The sequence below is a fragment of the Talpa occidentalis genome, unplaced genomic scaffold (genome assembly GCF_014898055.3).
Source record: "Talpa occidentalis isolate TD23 unplaced genomic scaffold, MPIMG_talOcc4v2.1 talOcc4.9, whole genome shotgun sequence".
NCBI classification, from domain to species: Eukaryota; Metazoa; Chordata; class Mammalia; order Eulipotyphla; family Talpidae; genus Talpa; species Talpa occidentalis.
Genome location: NW_023605305.1, coordinates 20,617,821 through 20,631,795, shown reverse-complemented (window position 1 = coordinate 20,631,795; position 13,975 = coordinate 20,617,821). Strand labels below are relative to the sequence as shown.

General features: G+C 55.8%; 2 protein-coding genes and 1 long non-coding RNA gene across 5 annotated transcripts in view; 1 reads left to right on the top strand and 2 right to left on the bottom strand.

Moving 5' to 3' along the window:
• Nucleotides 1-571: 571 nt before the first annotated feature.
• GJB4 (gap junction protein beta 4) lies at nt 572-3,140 on the bottom strand. Of its 2 annotated transcripts, none has more exons than XM_037499376.2 (2): nt 3,001-3,140; nt 572-1,887 (listed from the first exon to the last, which is right to left on the bottom strand). In XM_037499376.2, exon 2 carries the CDS (start codon nt 1,568-1,570, stop codon nt 770-772), a length of 801 nt encoding a protein of 266 aa, XP_037355273.1. In that variant the 5' UTR covers nt 1,571-1,887; nt 3,001-3,140; the 3' UTR covers nt 572-769. The 2 variants fall into 2 exon arrangements, with proteins under 2 accessions (XP_037355273.1, XP_037355274.1); XM_037499377.2 differs by lacking the exon at nt 3,001-3,140 and adding an exon at nt 2,592-2,640.
• A 161-nt stretch (nt 3,141-3,301) lies between these two features.
• LOC119235806 (uncharacterized) overlaps nt 3,302-13,975 on the top strand; it is a 35,617-nt gene continuing 24,943 nt past the window's right edge. The window contains exons 1-2 of one of the 2 annotated variants that reach the window (XR_008550167.1): nt 3,302-4,587; nt 4,797-4,904. This is a non-coding gene — a long non-coding RNA (uncharacterized LOC119235806). Of the gene's footprint in view, nt 4,588-4,796; nt 4,938-13,975 lie in introns of both variants that reach the window. The other variant, XR_005122921.2, reaches the window with a different exon arrangement.
• On the bottom strand, nt 4,315-7,526 carry GJB5 (gap junction protein beta 5). The gene is made up of 2 exons (XM_037499374.2): nt 7,470-7,526; nt 4,315-5,441 (listed from the first exon to the last, which is right to left on the bottom strand). Exon 2 carries the CDS (start codon nt 5,415-5,417, stop codon nt 4,596-4,598), a length of 822 nt encoding a protein of 273 aa, XP_037355271.1. The 5' UTR covers nt 5,418-5,441; nt 7,470-7,526; the 3' UTR covers nt 4,315-4,595.

Below are 13,975 nucleotides of genomic sequence, written 5' to 3'. Positions count from 1 at the left end.
GTCTGATTGGCAAGGGTAGGGGCGGGAGACGAGGGAATGTGTATCCAGGGAAACTCCCAGACTTGAGGATCCACAAGGGACCCTTTTTCCTGGGTGTGCCCACTGGGCCCCTGGTCTGTGGCACAAGCCTTCTAGACACCCCGGCAGGCCCCTGCTATGGCCTTTTCTCAGTGCTGTTCCATCCTTTCCAGGCCTTCCCCTCCGACTTCAGAGGGGACTCACCTCCCTGATCCTGGGCTGGCAGGTTAGGGAGGTAGGAATGGGGGAGCCAGCAGTCTCCTGAGCCACCCACATTTGCCTGGGCAGCACTTCCTGGGAACCGATGTGTGGGCCCAGGGTCTCCTGGGGCTCCACTCCTGCGATGGTCAGCTAGTCCAGGTGCGCCTGCATTTGGGCCTTCTCCACCATGCCCTGGGGATACGCTCTGTGTGTGTGTGTGTGTGTGTGTGTGATGGGTGAGCCCTGGATCTGAGGTTCTGGGGCTCAGGTGCCCACTGAGTCCATCGTAAAGCCCCCTGCTACACATTACTACCCATCTGGTCTGCAAAGTACTGGGAAAGTCACATTTATTTAGGGTTTTGATATACCCTATGTCCATATACAAAATCCCCACCAGCCATCAAACCCTCCCCCTCCCTGAGGTTTAGGACCCAGAGACCAAACTGACCCCCATCACTGGCCCGTGGGTGGCCTCCCACAACTTTCCTGCTGCAGAGAAGATGCCACTGCCTTTGGGAAGTAGGCAGTGTCCTGGCCGTCATCCTGCAGGTTATGGGTACCCACTCACATCCACTGTGACCGACCCAGTCTTCATTAGGACAGAGTTCCCATCCGGGGTGAGCTCTCCCTGGGAGAGGATATATGGTGGGCACGAATCGGTCAGGTGACTCCGGCGACGGGCCTCCCGGCGCCTGGGGCTGAGGGTTTCCACGCACCGTTTGCCCACCAGGTAGAACATCTCGCTGAGGTTGAGCAGGATGCAGATCACGGATGTGGCCACCATGAAGTAGGTGAAGACCTTCTTCTCAGTGGGTCGGGAGATGAAGCAGTCCACGGTGTGGGGGCAGGGCGCCTGGGAGCAGGCCACCACCCGGGGCATGTCGTAATCCCTATAGATGCGGTGGAAGAGGTAGAGGAAGCCGGCGTCCACGGCAGCTTTGAAGATGAGACTCAGCAGGTACGTCCACCAGAGCCCGCCCCGCTTCTTGTTGGGGTTGTCGTACAGGCACGGGGCGTTGGGCCCGTGTTTCTGGCGGTGCCTGCGCTCACGGTCCTCCCGGTAGGCCACGTGCATGACCACCAGCAGCGAGGGGCAGGTGACCAGGATGAGCTGCAGCGCCCAGAGGCGCACGTGGGACACAGGGAAGACCTCGTCATAGCAGACGTTGGAGCAGCCCGGCTGCTTGGTGTTGCAGACGAAGTCCTGCTGCTCGTCGTCCCACACGTCCTCGGCCGCCACGACGTACACCAGCACGCGGAAGATGAACACCACCGACAGCCAGATGCGGCCCAGCGCCGTGGAGTACTTGTTGACCCCGCTCAGGAGGCCCTGCAGGGATGTCCAGTTCATGCTGACTGTGTCCTTGTGTCCTCAGGTGGGCAGGTGTAGACCTGAGTGCTCCCACGCAGGGCCCAGGGCCAGGAGGTTGGGCAGAACCTGGAAATGTGCCCCCTTTATTAAAGGTGCAAGGGGCAAGACCGTTTCACAGCCTCTGCACCATCACGTCCTCAGTTGCAGTGAGTTGGCGGGGGAGGCATGGCCACTGTCCCCATTTCACAGTGGGGTAAGCTAAGGCCCAGAGAAGCGCCCGCGCAAGACCCCAGCTGGAAGTGGCAGTCAGTCTTGACCTTCTGTCTTCCAGCTCCAGAGTCAGAGAGTGTCTTATTCTATAAAGTAATAGATAAATGTGAATGATAGTCGCCCTGCATGGACATGCCTGCCAACCTCTTTGACTCTAAGTTTCAGCCCTGCGGGTCACACGAGTTCTAAAGAGATAGCAGCAAGGGCTGGATTGGAGGATCTGTTTTTCCATCAGCTGCCAGGGGTGGACCAGGGCAGGGTGGGGGGCACTTCTATCTTTAGCCTCCAAATTCCCCTACTTTTATTGAGTGCCAACAGGAGCCAGATCCTAGGCTGGGAGTGTTCCTAATGGCTTTGTGGGCAGACCCCTGAGCCACCTCCCTCCTCTGGCCCTGGGATGCCCCCAGCCCTGACACTCTCTCCCAAACTAAACAGGCTCTTTGGAAACATGGTGGCTTGGCAGCATCCTGTCACCCCCACATCGGTGTTGGGCCTGAGGGCTGACTGTTCCAGCCACTGTTCCAAGGTTGGAATTCCTCTAATTCCAACCATTCCAGTGCTAGGGAGGGACAGGATTCAGGTACACTGTTGACCCCACCATTTACTCTCTCTCGCAGGGACACCCCCATCTCTGTCTGCTCCGTGGCTATTTTCGAGCCAAGTCTCCCACTATTTCCGTCTGGTCCCTGTCCCATGTACTCTATCTGCTCAACCCCTTATCTGGAGGGACATCATGTTCCATCGCCCCTCCCAGCCTCTACCCCGCCACCTCTTGAGCACCCTCTTCTACCTGAGCAACCTCCTCGTCTTCCTTGGCAGGATGCAGCACCAGCACTCAAATGTCCCACCACCAGCCTTCTGCACCAGACCATTAACTTCAGGAATGCAGCCTCCGCAGCTCACTCATCTGCCTCCCTGGGACCCAGCGCTGGGCCAGCCCAGCGAACACATGATGACATTTACTAAACTGAGTTGAGGCCCCACTTTTTCTGGTCCCGCACTCCTTCCTTGGCTCTTCCCTGGCCTCTCTTTGGTCCAGCAGGACACTCCTTCCCCTCCTGGAGCTTCCCTTGAGTTTCTTCAGGGACCCTGACCCTCGTCGCCTCTGGTCCTCCCTGAAGACCAGCCCACAGCTGGAGATAGCAGGCCCCCGCTGCCCTGGCACCCCAGCCCAGCCTCCTGCCCAGTTTGGTTCTCACCTTTCTTGGACCCAGCGGCTGCTCTCCTGTCCCTGGGCTCCTCTGTCTGCCCAGGGGCCTCCTAGAGGCAGCTTTTGTTCCTCACTGCCCTGCTGGGTGGGGCTTTCTGAGCCAATGAGCCAGATGAGAGCGAGCGGGTGGGTGGGCAGGCGGCGGGCGGACTTCCCCGGGCACATACTCAGAATAAACACCTGCGGCTCCTCTCTCCTGGCCCACACCTTCTCTCCAGCCTCATCAGGCACGACTGGGTCTGGCTTCCTGGACTGGCAGATATGCAGGTGAGTGCGGTGCGGGGCGAGCGCCAGGAGCCTGGTACCCTCGTGTCCAGGCCCAGGTCAGCACCCATGGCGTTGCCCCTGTCTTCTTCCCATTGCCTTACTGCCCCTGTCCCCTTGTCCCAAGACCCCCTCCTGCCCTCTTCTGAGGGTCCTCGGCAATGGAAAGGGGTGACCTTGAGTCAGATCAGAAGCTCGTCCCACCCTCGAGCTTCCCTTGAGGGGACATTTCTGGGGGCTAGAGCTTGGGCTGTTCATGAGTTGTGTTGGTGATGGCAAGGGCTATGACTCTTCTCGACGAGAGTACCCTCTGCCCTGGTAGAGACAGGAAATGCAGCTCGGCAGCATGAAATGCCCCAGTTGGCACAGGGCCAGATCCAGCCGGACTGCCTGTCTTCTGTGGGCCTGGGCTTCTGGGCTTGGGGCAGGCCTTCAGGGCAGTTGTAGTGTGACCAGAGAGTGCTCGCTGCACCAGGGAAGCTAATAAGCAGGCAGGGAGGGACCCCCTGCCTCATCCCCAAACAAGCCCTTGTGGGCACTTCCTAGAAGCAATCATTGACATTTGTGTGACCTTTCACGGTCAGCTAGCCCCCATCCATAGCCATGAGCTCATGTTTCCTCACGGCAATCCCTTGGGGGTTGCCTACTACCTCGGGGTAGTATTAGCCCATTTTGGAGGTGGCAGTCACTTTCCTGGACTGCCAGTGGAACCTGGGTTCAAATGCAAGTGTTCTGACTCATTCAAAGTCATGAACTTTCCATTGTGACATAAACAATCTCACAGAGCTCCATTCTCTTGCAGGGAACCCACAGCCCTAAAGTGACAAATGGGGCTAAAGATTAGATTTGTGTATGAGCAAGCAGCATGACCGCCCCACCCATAGGGCAGGGGACCCTCTTTCTGGGAGTGGGGGTGGCCCCTCAAATGGCAGACCAAGTGTAGTCCTTGGAGAGGCAGAGAGGTTAGTCCACTGACCCACTGGGGAACACACGAGCTGAAGGACCAGAGAGAGGACACCTTGAGTGTAGATGAGCTGATATCAATTTATTAAGCTCTGTGCACATTCATCCTCACAACAGCAATCCTGTGAGGTGGGCTTCAGCATCTCTGTTTTACACAAAAGGAAACTGAGGCACAGAGTAGGGGGTAACTTGCCCAAGGCCACACTGTGGGGACAGGAGCTGAGGAATAGGGCTTTGCCCCCAGGTTGCCTTCCCTTGTGCCTGCCCCATCAGCATCTCCAACACAAGCCTGCACCTGTCAGAGTCACTGGAACCTTCCAAGCCAGGCCGGGCCTATCAGCCTGTGCAGGTAGCCTCTCACAGGATGGTCTTCTTCATGTAGTCTTGAGGGTGGTCTGGTAAGAGGGGCGGGTGGGTGTCTGAGCCCAAATAGATGAGGTCACCTGAGAGGAGGTCATCCTGTTGGTGGGGAGAGGTGGCATTGCCCGGGTGATGGCCTGTACCCGGGGCCCTGGCTTTCCTGGCAGCCAGGCACTCCCGGCACCTCTTGCTCACCAGGTAGGCCAGCTCCACCAGGTTGAGCAGGATGCAGATGGCGGCTGTGACCACCATGAAGAGAGTGAAGATGTTTTTCTCCGAGGGCTTGGAGATGAAGCAGTCTACCTGGTTGGTGCACGGGGCTGCCTGACACTTGACCAGGTGAGGGAGGGTATATTTGGGGTACAATGAATGGAACACGTAAAGGAAGGCGGCGTCCACGCTGGCCTTGAACACCAGACTGAAGACATATGTCCACCAGAGCCCACCCCGCTTCTTGCCCGGGTTCAGGTACAGGCGCCCACCCCCGTCCCCCACCACCTCTCGGTGCTTCCTCTCCCGGGCCTCCCGGTAGGCCACGTGCATGACCACCAGCAGCGAGGGGCAGGTGACCAGGATGAGCTGCAGCGCCCAGAGGCGCACGTGGGACACGGGGAAGAACTCATCGAAGCAGGCGTTGTGGCAGCCTGGCTGGCGGGTGTCGCAGTCAAAGTCCTTGTGGTCGTCACTCCACACACGCTCGGCCGTCACCAGGAACACCAGCACGCGGAAGATGAAGACCAGGGACAGCCAGATGCGGCCAAAGGCCGTGGAGTACTTGTTGACCCCACTCAGGAGCCCCTCGAAGATCCCCCAGTTCATGGTGGGTCCGGGCGTTGGCTGCTGCTGCAGGGCAATGATAATAATCACTTGTCATGTTTATAGAAACCTCGCTCTGAGCTCTTTATGGGGATATGTCAGGGTGTTTAATTCTCAGCTGCAGACAAGCCAGATTTTGTGATTGTTCCCATTTTATAGGTGGAGGAAACGGAGGTTTAGAGGCGTTCTAAGGGTCACACAACTATTAGGTACAGAGCTGGGACTCGAGTAATTAAGTGCAGAGCCCAGCTCTTACCCATGAAAGTAGGTGAAGGCAGGTCCAGGGAGCCACTCACTCCTCCCAGGGCCTGGGCTCCGGCCTTGTGGTCCCGAGGGGACGGCGGAGGGGTGCGCTGCCTTCTCTCTCTGCGCCCACCTCCTCGCTCCTCCTGGGAGGCTGAACCTCAGGGGGCACCCTCGCCTTTCTGAGCACTGCTCTCTCCCTCGGACAGCCCCTTCCGGAGACCCTGCTCTTTGTCCTTGACTTGACTTGGGGTGGAGAGGAATATGGGACCTTCTGGGCTGACGCTCCATGAATATGTAGGCAGCGAGGGCAGTGACGAGGCTGCAGGAAGACACAGTTGGGAGCGGCAGTTCTCTTTAAACAACAGGCTTCCCAGAGGAAAGCCTGGCATTCCAGGGTTTCCCAAATGGGTGTTCCCGGGAACCCTGTTCAATAGGCTGGCAATAGGAGCAGAAAGAGAAAAGGATTCGGTGTTCAGGGAAGGGAGGCCACCACTGCCTTCAGCAAAGCTAAATAGGTTCCTTGACTTGACCATGTGATTACTTCACATTGCAAATCTCTAGAAAGTGGACAGAATATGTGACCTTGTCCAAATTCCATCAGCCACAGTACTCTCTCTCTCTCTCTCTCTCTCTTTTTAAAATCATCTTGTGAAACAGCCTTGTTAAGACACCAAAATGGGAAATGTTCCTTTGGTCAGTTCTGCTGGTGAATTGGTGTGATGAACACACAGGAATCAGATTTACCTCATTTTAAGGACTGTGAGCATTGCTCAGAGTGAGGGGTGTCTACTTCCTCACTTGGAATTCCTCTGCCTGCCCCTGGGGGTCCGCTGAGACCCGCGCATTGTGGTTTGCCCCTAGGGTCCCAGGGAATCTGCCTGCACAGCCTCTAACTTTCAGGGTTTTCCTGGGCCCTTCTGGGGGCTGGTCCAGGCTGCTGGTCCTGCGCTGCTCTGACCCCGGGGGCCCCGGGCGGATAAGCAGAGCTGTGAGTTAAGCCAGAGTTTGCTGGTGCTAATGCGGCACCAGGCGAGGCTCTAAGCGCCCTGTCGGAATTAATACAGCAAACGAATGAAGGGGTAGCATATTTTTATTCCCCATTTACAGAGGAGGAAAGCAGAGTCCAGAGAGGTTAAATAATTTGCTCACAGTTACATTAACGAATGAGTGGCACAGCTGGGATTCGAACCCAGGCAGGCTGGCTCCACAGCCCGCAGTCTGGGCCTGCGTCGTTTTTCCTTAAGTCCCTGGAAGCTTCCTGTCTGTCTTGTCTGTATCCACTCCCTCCTCCACCTGGTGGATCCCAGGTGAGAGAGGCTGAGGGTGTCTCTGCTCCCCACCCTGTCTCTCTGCTGTTGTGTCTCTACCACCTACCACTTGGACATGGGGCCTCTTCTCTGAATCATCAGCTTGTCTTTGCTCAGTCCTGCCCAAGGTGGGTGGACCTCCTGGCAGCTTCTCTGGGAACACCCAGGGAGGCTCCAGCCCTGAGTCCCCAGAGGCTCTTGGCCCAGCCCACCTGGGGTGGGGCGGGGCGGGGCTTTGCAGGCCCAGGCAGAGATGCTCCACCTGCTCAATTTCCGTCCCCCTTAGCCCCTCTTTCACTCAGTCCCTGGCTCCCACTCTGCCCTGGAGAGAGTGGAAAAACCCAGAGCAAACAGGGAAGAAACCAGAGGAATGAGGGAGGAGCCTTTCCTCTGGGGCTGACGCTCCTGGATGTTTCCAGGCACCTCGCCCCTCCATCAGAGCCGGCTCCCGCTGTCGGGGGTGCCAAGGTGCAGGGGCACATCTGGACACATGTGGCCTTACCTGAGTGGAGACTCTTCAGGGCTGTCTGGGTATCGGCTCCTGGCAGCCAGCAGGTGGACTCAGCAGGCGGCCGGAACACATGTCAGCACCAGAGAGGGTGTCTGGGGAAGCCTGTTCCTGGGACAGATCCTGTGGAGTTGCCTGAGTCTGCTGCCTGCAGGGAGGAGGAGCCACAGCTGCAACTATCATTGGCTGGGCCCCAGCCTTCCCAACGGCCTCTGCCCAGGCCCAGAAAACTCAGGAATTCACTCTTTCCAGGGCACTGAGCCCAGAATCCTGACTTTCTCTCAGGGGAGAGCCATAGGTCCACTCTGACCCCTGCTTGGCCTCTTGCCGCTGGGCTCGTGTGGGTGTGCACCCTGCCTTCTCTTTCCTCCCTGGAAATACCCCACTGCTACTTCGGAGGCCTCTAAAGGCAGGTTTTTAGTTGGTCCTCAGTGGCCTTCCCTTCTTGTAGCTTCAGTTATTTTGGAAACTTGATGATTCCCAACTTTGTCTCCAGTCCAAATGCTTTGGCTCCACCAGTTGCACCGTCTCTTGCCTTTCTCTTTGCCTGGCCTATTCCAAGAAGCCACCCTGATGGTGCCACTCTGGGTTGCTGAGGGCCCTGTCTGGGGACTTCCATGGCTCTGAGCTTCTATATCATCATCAGACTATAATAGTTTGAGTTTGTTCCAGGCAGGAGCCACCTGTTGAGTGACCACATCAACTCACACCAACAGAAATTTTTAGGGACATAAAATGGACCAGCCCCTGGCCCCCAGGAACTCACCAACTTGGACTTGATGCCCAGATGATAAATCTAGTATAGCCACACGGCTCTAGTACAGCAGGGCCTGGGCCCAGCCCACCCTCTCCCCACCATACTGTTGCTGCAGGAATCCAGGGGTCTTTCCACCTTAACACTGCATGCAGGAGGGGTGGCAGGGAGGTTACCTTCTCTGCTGCGCACACAGCCCCACTTTTCTCCCAGCCTCTACAATGCCTGTCCTTCCCTGACATGGGGCTGCTTCCTGTTCCTAAGCCCCTGGCCTTGCCACCCAACCTTGCTTTAAATTCAAGAATCAGCACTGAGGTCCAGCTGCATGCCTGGCGCTGTGTTCGGTGCTGGGCTACAGAGATGAGAGGATCAGAAAGGTGGGGCAGGGTCTCCAGCCAGTGATGCAGGAATGGCCTTGGAAAAGGGGCTGGGACTGGCTGGGACTGGCTGGGACTGTGCAGACCAGGGGCCTCAAGGCCTGGTAGGGGAGGCAGGGATGATCCGGGAAGGCCATGGGTCTCTGCATCTGGGCCCCACACTCCTGCGTGGAGGCCCTACTCCTGCATTTGGGCCCAACCTTTCCTGTATCTGGAGCCTACACGGCTGCAATGGGTTCCCAGGACCCTTATCTGAGCCCCACACCCTTGCATTGGGTCCCATGCCCCTGCATCTGGAGCCCACACTCTGCATTTGGAATCTCAACTCTGTGACTTTTAAACTTGGACTATTTCCCTGTCTCTCCACTGCACAGTGAGACATCCTGGGCTGTGAGTGTTCTGAGGAAACACCAAGAGCCATGCCAAGCAGAGGCTCAGGCGGGCCAGGGACCTGGACCCTGGCACTGCTGGCCTTTGTCCCGTGGTGCTCCATTTCTAGTCTGCGTGGCGGGACGACATCATCAGCTCCCATGTGAGGCTGCTCACTGATTACCCAGCCGACGGAGGCCCAGGGCCGGCACAAAGGAAGACTGTCTAAAAACCCCATGATGCTTGTGAGCTGCCCACACACTGGGCACGTGGCGGGCACTCTGACGACTCCCTCCTCTCTGCCTCATTCCCACGACTTTTCTCTGAGATGTGGCAGAGGCAGAGAAAGGTCGGGGACAGGTGTATTCACCAGAGAAAACCTCAGGGGGCTGGATGTTGTCTTTGGGTTCAGAAGGCAAAACCTGGGCCAGGCAGTGACTGCGGGCGAGGTGGGGAGGCCAGAGGGGAGCACTTGGGAGGACTTCTCATTAGAGCTCAGACACAGCTTCTTGGTCTAATTAACTTCTGAAATGCCTTTGGAATCCCATGGGTCACACTGGGTAGGAATCCAGCCAGCGGTTTGTCTAGGAGCCACACACACTGCAAGTCCACAGCATGCAGCCCACACGTACATGCACGTCACACTCAGGAGCATGGGGTCAGGCATGTTCTTAGTTTGGGGGCAGTGCTTAGTTTAGTCACTGTTGTTCCCCTGGTGCCTAGAATAGTGCCTGGTCCCATTTATATTGTTGAGAGAATGCTATATGAAGTGTATGTACCCTAAGAGAGGGTCACACACATCTATCCCCTCCACATGCTTCCTCCAAAGCGAGTGCAACAGAGGAGGGATCAGTGGGAGTGCTAGAAGAGACTCAAACAGAGAGGAGAGTGTCAAGTTCTGCCAGCGGGAGCCCAGAGACGGTGACATTTAAGTTGGGTGTTGAAGGATGTGTAGGAGTTCGCCAAGAGGAGAGCAGGCAGAGAGAGGCCTTTGAGGCCAAGGGCACAGAGTGTGCAGAGGACCCCTGCAAAAATGGAAGACTTTTAGCCAGTGGGCTGCAGGGGTGTGGTGGGGGCACCATAGGCAAAGAGGGTGGAAGGTCGGCAAGAACCTTCTGGACTGTGAAGAACCTGGAAGGCCACACTAAGGAGTTCGGTTTCATCATGTGTGCATGGGGGAAGGAAGAGAGTTCCGTGGTCAGGCTGACATAGTCGAGTCTAATTATTTATTCTCTGAAGTCGCCATAAGCACTGAACTCACAGAACCTGAACCGTTGCCAGTGGGGGATGCATGGGGTGATGTTCCCGCGAGGCTCTGCTCAGGCCATTTTCAATGACCCATCACTACGTCCCTCGTGTTTTGTGTGTGCTTCTCTTTAAAGGCATCTTAGTTAATACACGTTGCTGAGTTAGTACAGTGGACTCAAGGCCCAACAGCGCGATAACTCGTCCTGAACGGAGCGCATGAAACACATTGATTTTCTCTGGAAGGCATGTGGCAGCCTCCCTGTGCTTCGGGAGCACAGACAGCACTTCGGTATGACACTCGGGGCCAGTTAGACAGCGAAACCACCACCCCAAAGCACAAAAACAGGAAAAGGCGGCACTAAATCGATCTCCAACAGGACACTTGTTTACAGTACGGCTGAAACAAGAAGACAGAGCGAAGCCTAGTACCACCCGACCTGGGAATGGGTCGGGCGGGCGGTTGGGGTACCTAAATTTTTCCCTGCTGTATGTGTGTCTGGGAATGATGGCAAAAGCACCGTGAGTATTAATTTTGGGGTTACAAATCAGTTAAGTGAGTGGATGAGCTCACAAATGTGGAATTGTTATAGGGCAACCCCGATATAAAATAAAACGGGTTGCCTGGCTGTGGGTTCCTCACCCGCGCGCTTACAAGGGACTTATGAATACTCCACTACAGGCACACACAAAAGGTTAATAAAAGGTTTACTTACAAGGGAAAGGGAATTAAGGAAATGTACAACTCAGGGAGAAAATAGGGAAATAAAGTCTTTAATGCGTCCTACCCGATCCGCTGACCTGGAAACCCAGAGTCACTCTCAGAGCTGGCTGGACGCTGCGAGCTGGCGGGGAGCCAAAATGGGGGAACCCCTCCAAAGCCCAGGTGTCTGGCTTTATACCACACCTGGCTGCTTAACCCCACCCTCGGGTCCCAGCCACCTTCCCTTTGGTGGGGATGGGATTTGGAGTTCCCAGTGTCTTTGGCTTTGGCCTGGGGTGGGGGTGGAGTCCACAAAGCCTGTATGGAATTAGCTTTAGGACATCCTTTTCCCCCTAAAAGAATCCGTGAATAAGAAGGACCAACTTTATGCTTAGAAAGCACCCTGAGGTTGAGAGAAGTGTGTGTGAGATCAGCAAAAAGTTATCGCGATGATTAGGCTAGACGTGCGCCAGAGAGTGGAGTCAGGAAATTGTTGTTTCAAGTACAACTGACAGTTTGGGGCCTGAATGGATGGGGGAGGGGAGGCTGCTGGTTGTGCCGTGGTGGTAGAAGTAGAAATACAGGGGGAGAGGCGAGCTGTTTGGAGAGGGAAGGTGAGGCCTACTTTCTGTTCCCAGGTTCTTGGGAGTGAGCGAGTCCCATGTTCTGCAGGCTGGGTGGAGACGTGTGGGCTGTCCAGTCAGCATTTGGCAGCGATGGCTGGAAAAACACTTGAGTGTCTCAGGAATGGACATGGCAGCCTTGGGAAAGTGTGCCAAGTGAGAAGAAAAGGGAGTCCGGCTGAGCACGGGGAGCACCGGCATTTCAGGAAGCAGGCAGAGAAAGAGCACGCAGGGATGAGCCATGGCAGGCAGGGGAGCGGAGGATGCCAGAGGTACTTTAGTGGGTGGTGGGGACAGAAGCCGGAGGGCCATCGGCATAGAAAGTGCAATGGCGCCTTCTCAGGAAGCTTGCAAGGGAAGCGGAGAGCCAGGGAGGGCAGTGATCAGAGGGAGCAGGGCTGAGAAGAGTTTCCTCTCTCTGGTTGGCAGGAACCTGTGCAAACTCTAAGGGGGAGCTTCTCATCTGATCTGCCAGTGGGCCTCGCTTTTATCTGCTCTTTTCCCCTCCTTTGTGGACTGGTTCTCTGGCCCCCAATCCTCAGCCCGGGCATCTTGTCTCTCATTATCATGGCACATGACTGCCTTCTCAGCCTCGGCAGCAGGAGCTGGACCACCTCCTGGCCTCTGTGCCTTGCCAGCTCTACCCACTTCTTGCTTGTTCTTCCTGCTCATGGGTATGGGGTGGGTGGTGGGAGTTGGACTCTTTCTGGAGACCAGCCACTGCCTTCTGAAGGCCTTCACTGTTGGCACAGTGGCTGACATGCCAAGCACTTGTGCCGCCACACTGTCCCCTTGCTTGAGGTTGTTTAATTTAGGTTTCTGTCCCTGCAACCATGAATCTCTGTGTGACCTTGAGTGTGCCATATAGCAGAGCCTGGCACACAATAGGTGTTTAAGAAGTTATTTGTCGACTGTCTTATACCCTCTTTCCTCATTGGCCAGTAGTAACTACTTGTAGGTTGTTGGAAATATACAAGAGAAAATGAAAAGAGAGAAATTTGCCCCCGAGGAAATATCAGCCCCAATAAAGCATGCCAGTCTGCCAGGTCAGCAGGGAGGAGGCTGGGAGGGTGAGGCATCTGGGTGAGGTGTCAGAGCCCCGCCGGGCCTGTGGATGGCCGAGGCCTGGTGGCTGCTGGCCAGGGAAGGCACCATGAAGATGATGATGGCTTGGAGGGAGGAATGGCTTGGAGAGACTTTTTTCTTTTGAGAGAATCAATAAGAAGGGCAGAGAAGGAATTACTGTTTATTGACTCTGTGTTATAATGTGCAGTGGGCCCGATCCTCGCATACATTAGAGTACAAATGGGCAACTTGGAGGCAAATGTTTGTTTGGCCTTTATGGTGCTAAAGAAACATTTCAATTAATTGCCAATATATAAAATTCTGGAGATTCCACATGAAAACATGATGGGGGCTGCTCTTGAAAAAGCAGAAAATCTGGCAACACGGGGGTTATACTCCCTGTGGCATCAATAGCTGGACTGACAGAAGAGGTCCCTTGTAGATGGGGCATCTGTTCTCTACTTTGCCACACACCCCACCAGGCCCTTTTGTTCATGTGTGCTACTTGCCTGGCCCTGTCGTCATTCGAGGCTGTAATCCTGGATCTCAACCAATCTTCCCAAAACTCGTGCAAAGAGGGTACCATTAACCCCATTTTGGAGAAGATAAAATTGAGGTCTGAAGTGAAGCAATCTGCTCCAGGCCGCACAATTAGGCTACGTTAGAGCTGGGATTATAGCTCTGTACTTACTGGCCCTGATGTCCATTCTCTTGCCAGTATAGGCTGGGTGGGCCCTGCCAATTTGGAGGGGCCACAAGCTGTCCAGGTGAAGGAGTTCATTTCAGGTAACTTTTAGGGTATGGAAGCTGCACCTGGAGGTCTGAGATTAGCAGGGAAATGGATGGTGTGGCTGGATAACTGGGGGTGGGAGGCAGGAGTGATGTCTGGTATCTTGTAGAGAGTGGTATGGCTGGTACTCCAGGAGATGGGAGATGGGGTGGGGGAGGATAGGGGGCAGCAGGTCTGCTAGGAAGGGTGGTGTGTTCAACTTGGAAGTGCTGAGTTTGAGGGCCTGTAGGATATACAGAGGGGAGTGTTTGGCAGGGACGTGAGGAGCCAGAGTTGGCTGGACAGGGCTGGAGCTCAGCAGAGAGCTCCTGGCTGGAGAAAATGGTCCAGAGATTAAGCTGCAGTGCCCACAAGAGACAAAGGAGCCCAGGCTGGTGCAGGGCCAGCTTGCGGCCTCAGCATTTGGTGGCACTTGGAGGGATGCCCCTCACAGTCTCTGACCTTCCACAGGGTAATGAGCATCCCCACCCTCTTCACCCAGTGGGCCCCTCCATAATCAGCTTCCCTGGGGGTGTTTGAGGGGAATGCATGAGAGTGAGGCTGCCAGAGAAGGAGGGAGGGAGGACTGGTTATC

Bases quoted from the DNA above. Each gene is read 5' to 3' on its own strand.
- GJB4 (XM_037499376.2), bottom strand. From the start codon at position 1,570: ATGAACTGGACATCCCTGCAGGGCCTCCTGAGCGGGGTCAACAAGTAC.
- GJB5 (XM_037499374.2), bottom strand. From the start codon at position 5,417: ATGAACTGGGGGATCTTCGAGGGGCTCCTGAGTGGGGTCAACAAGTAC.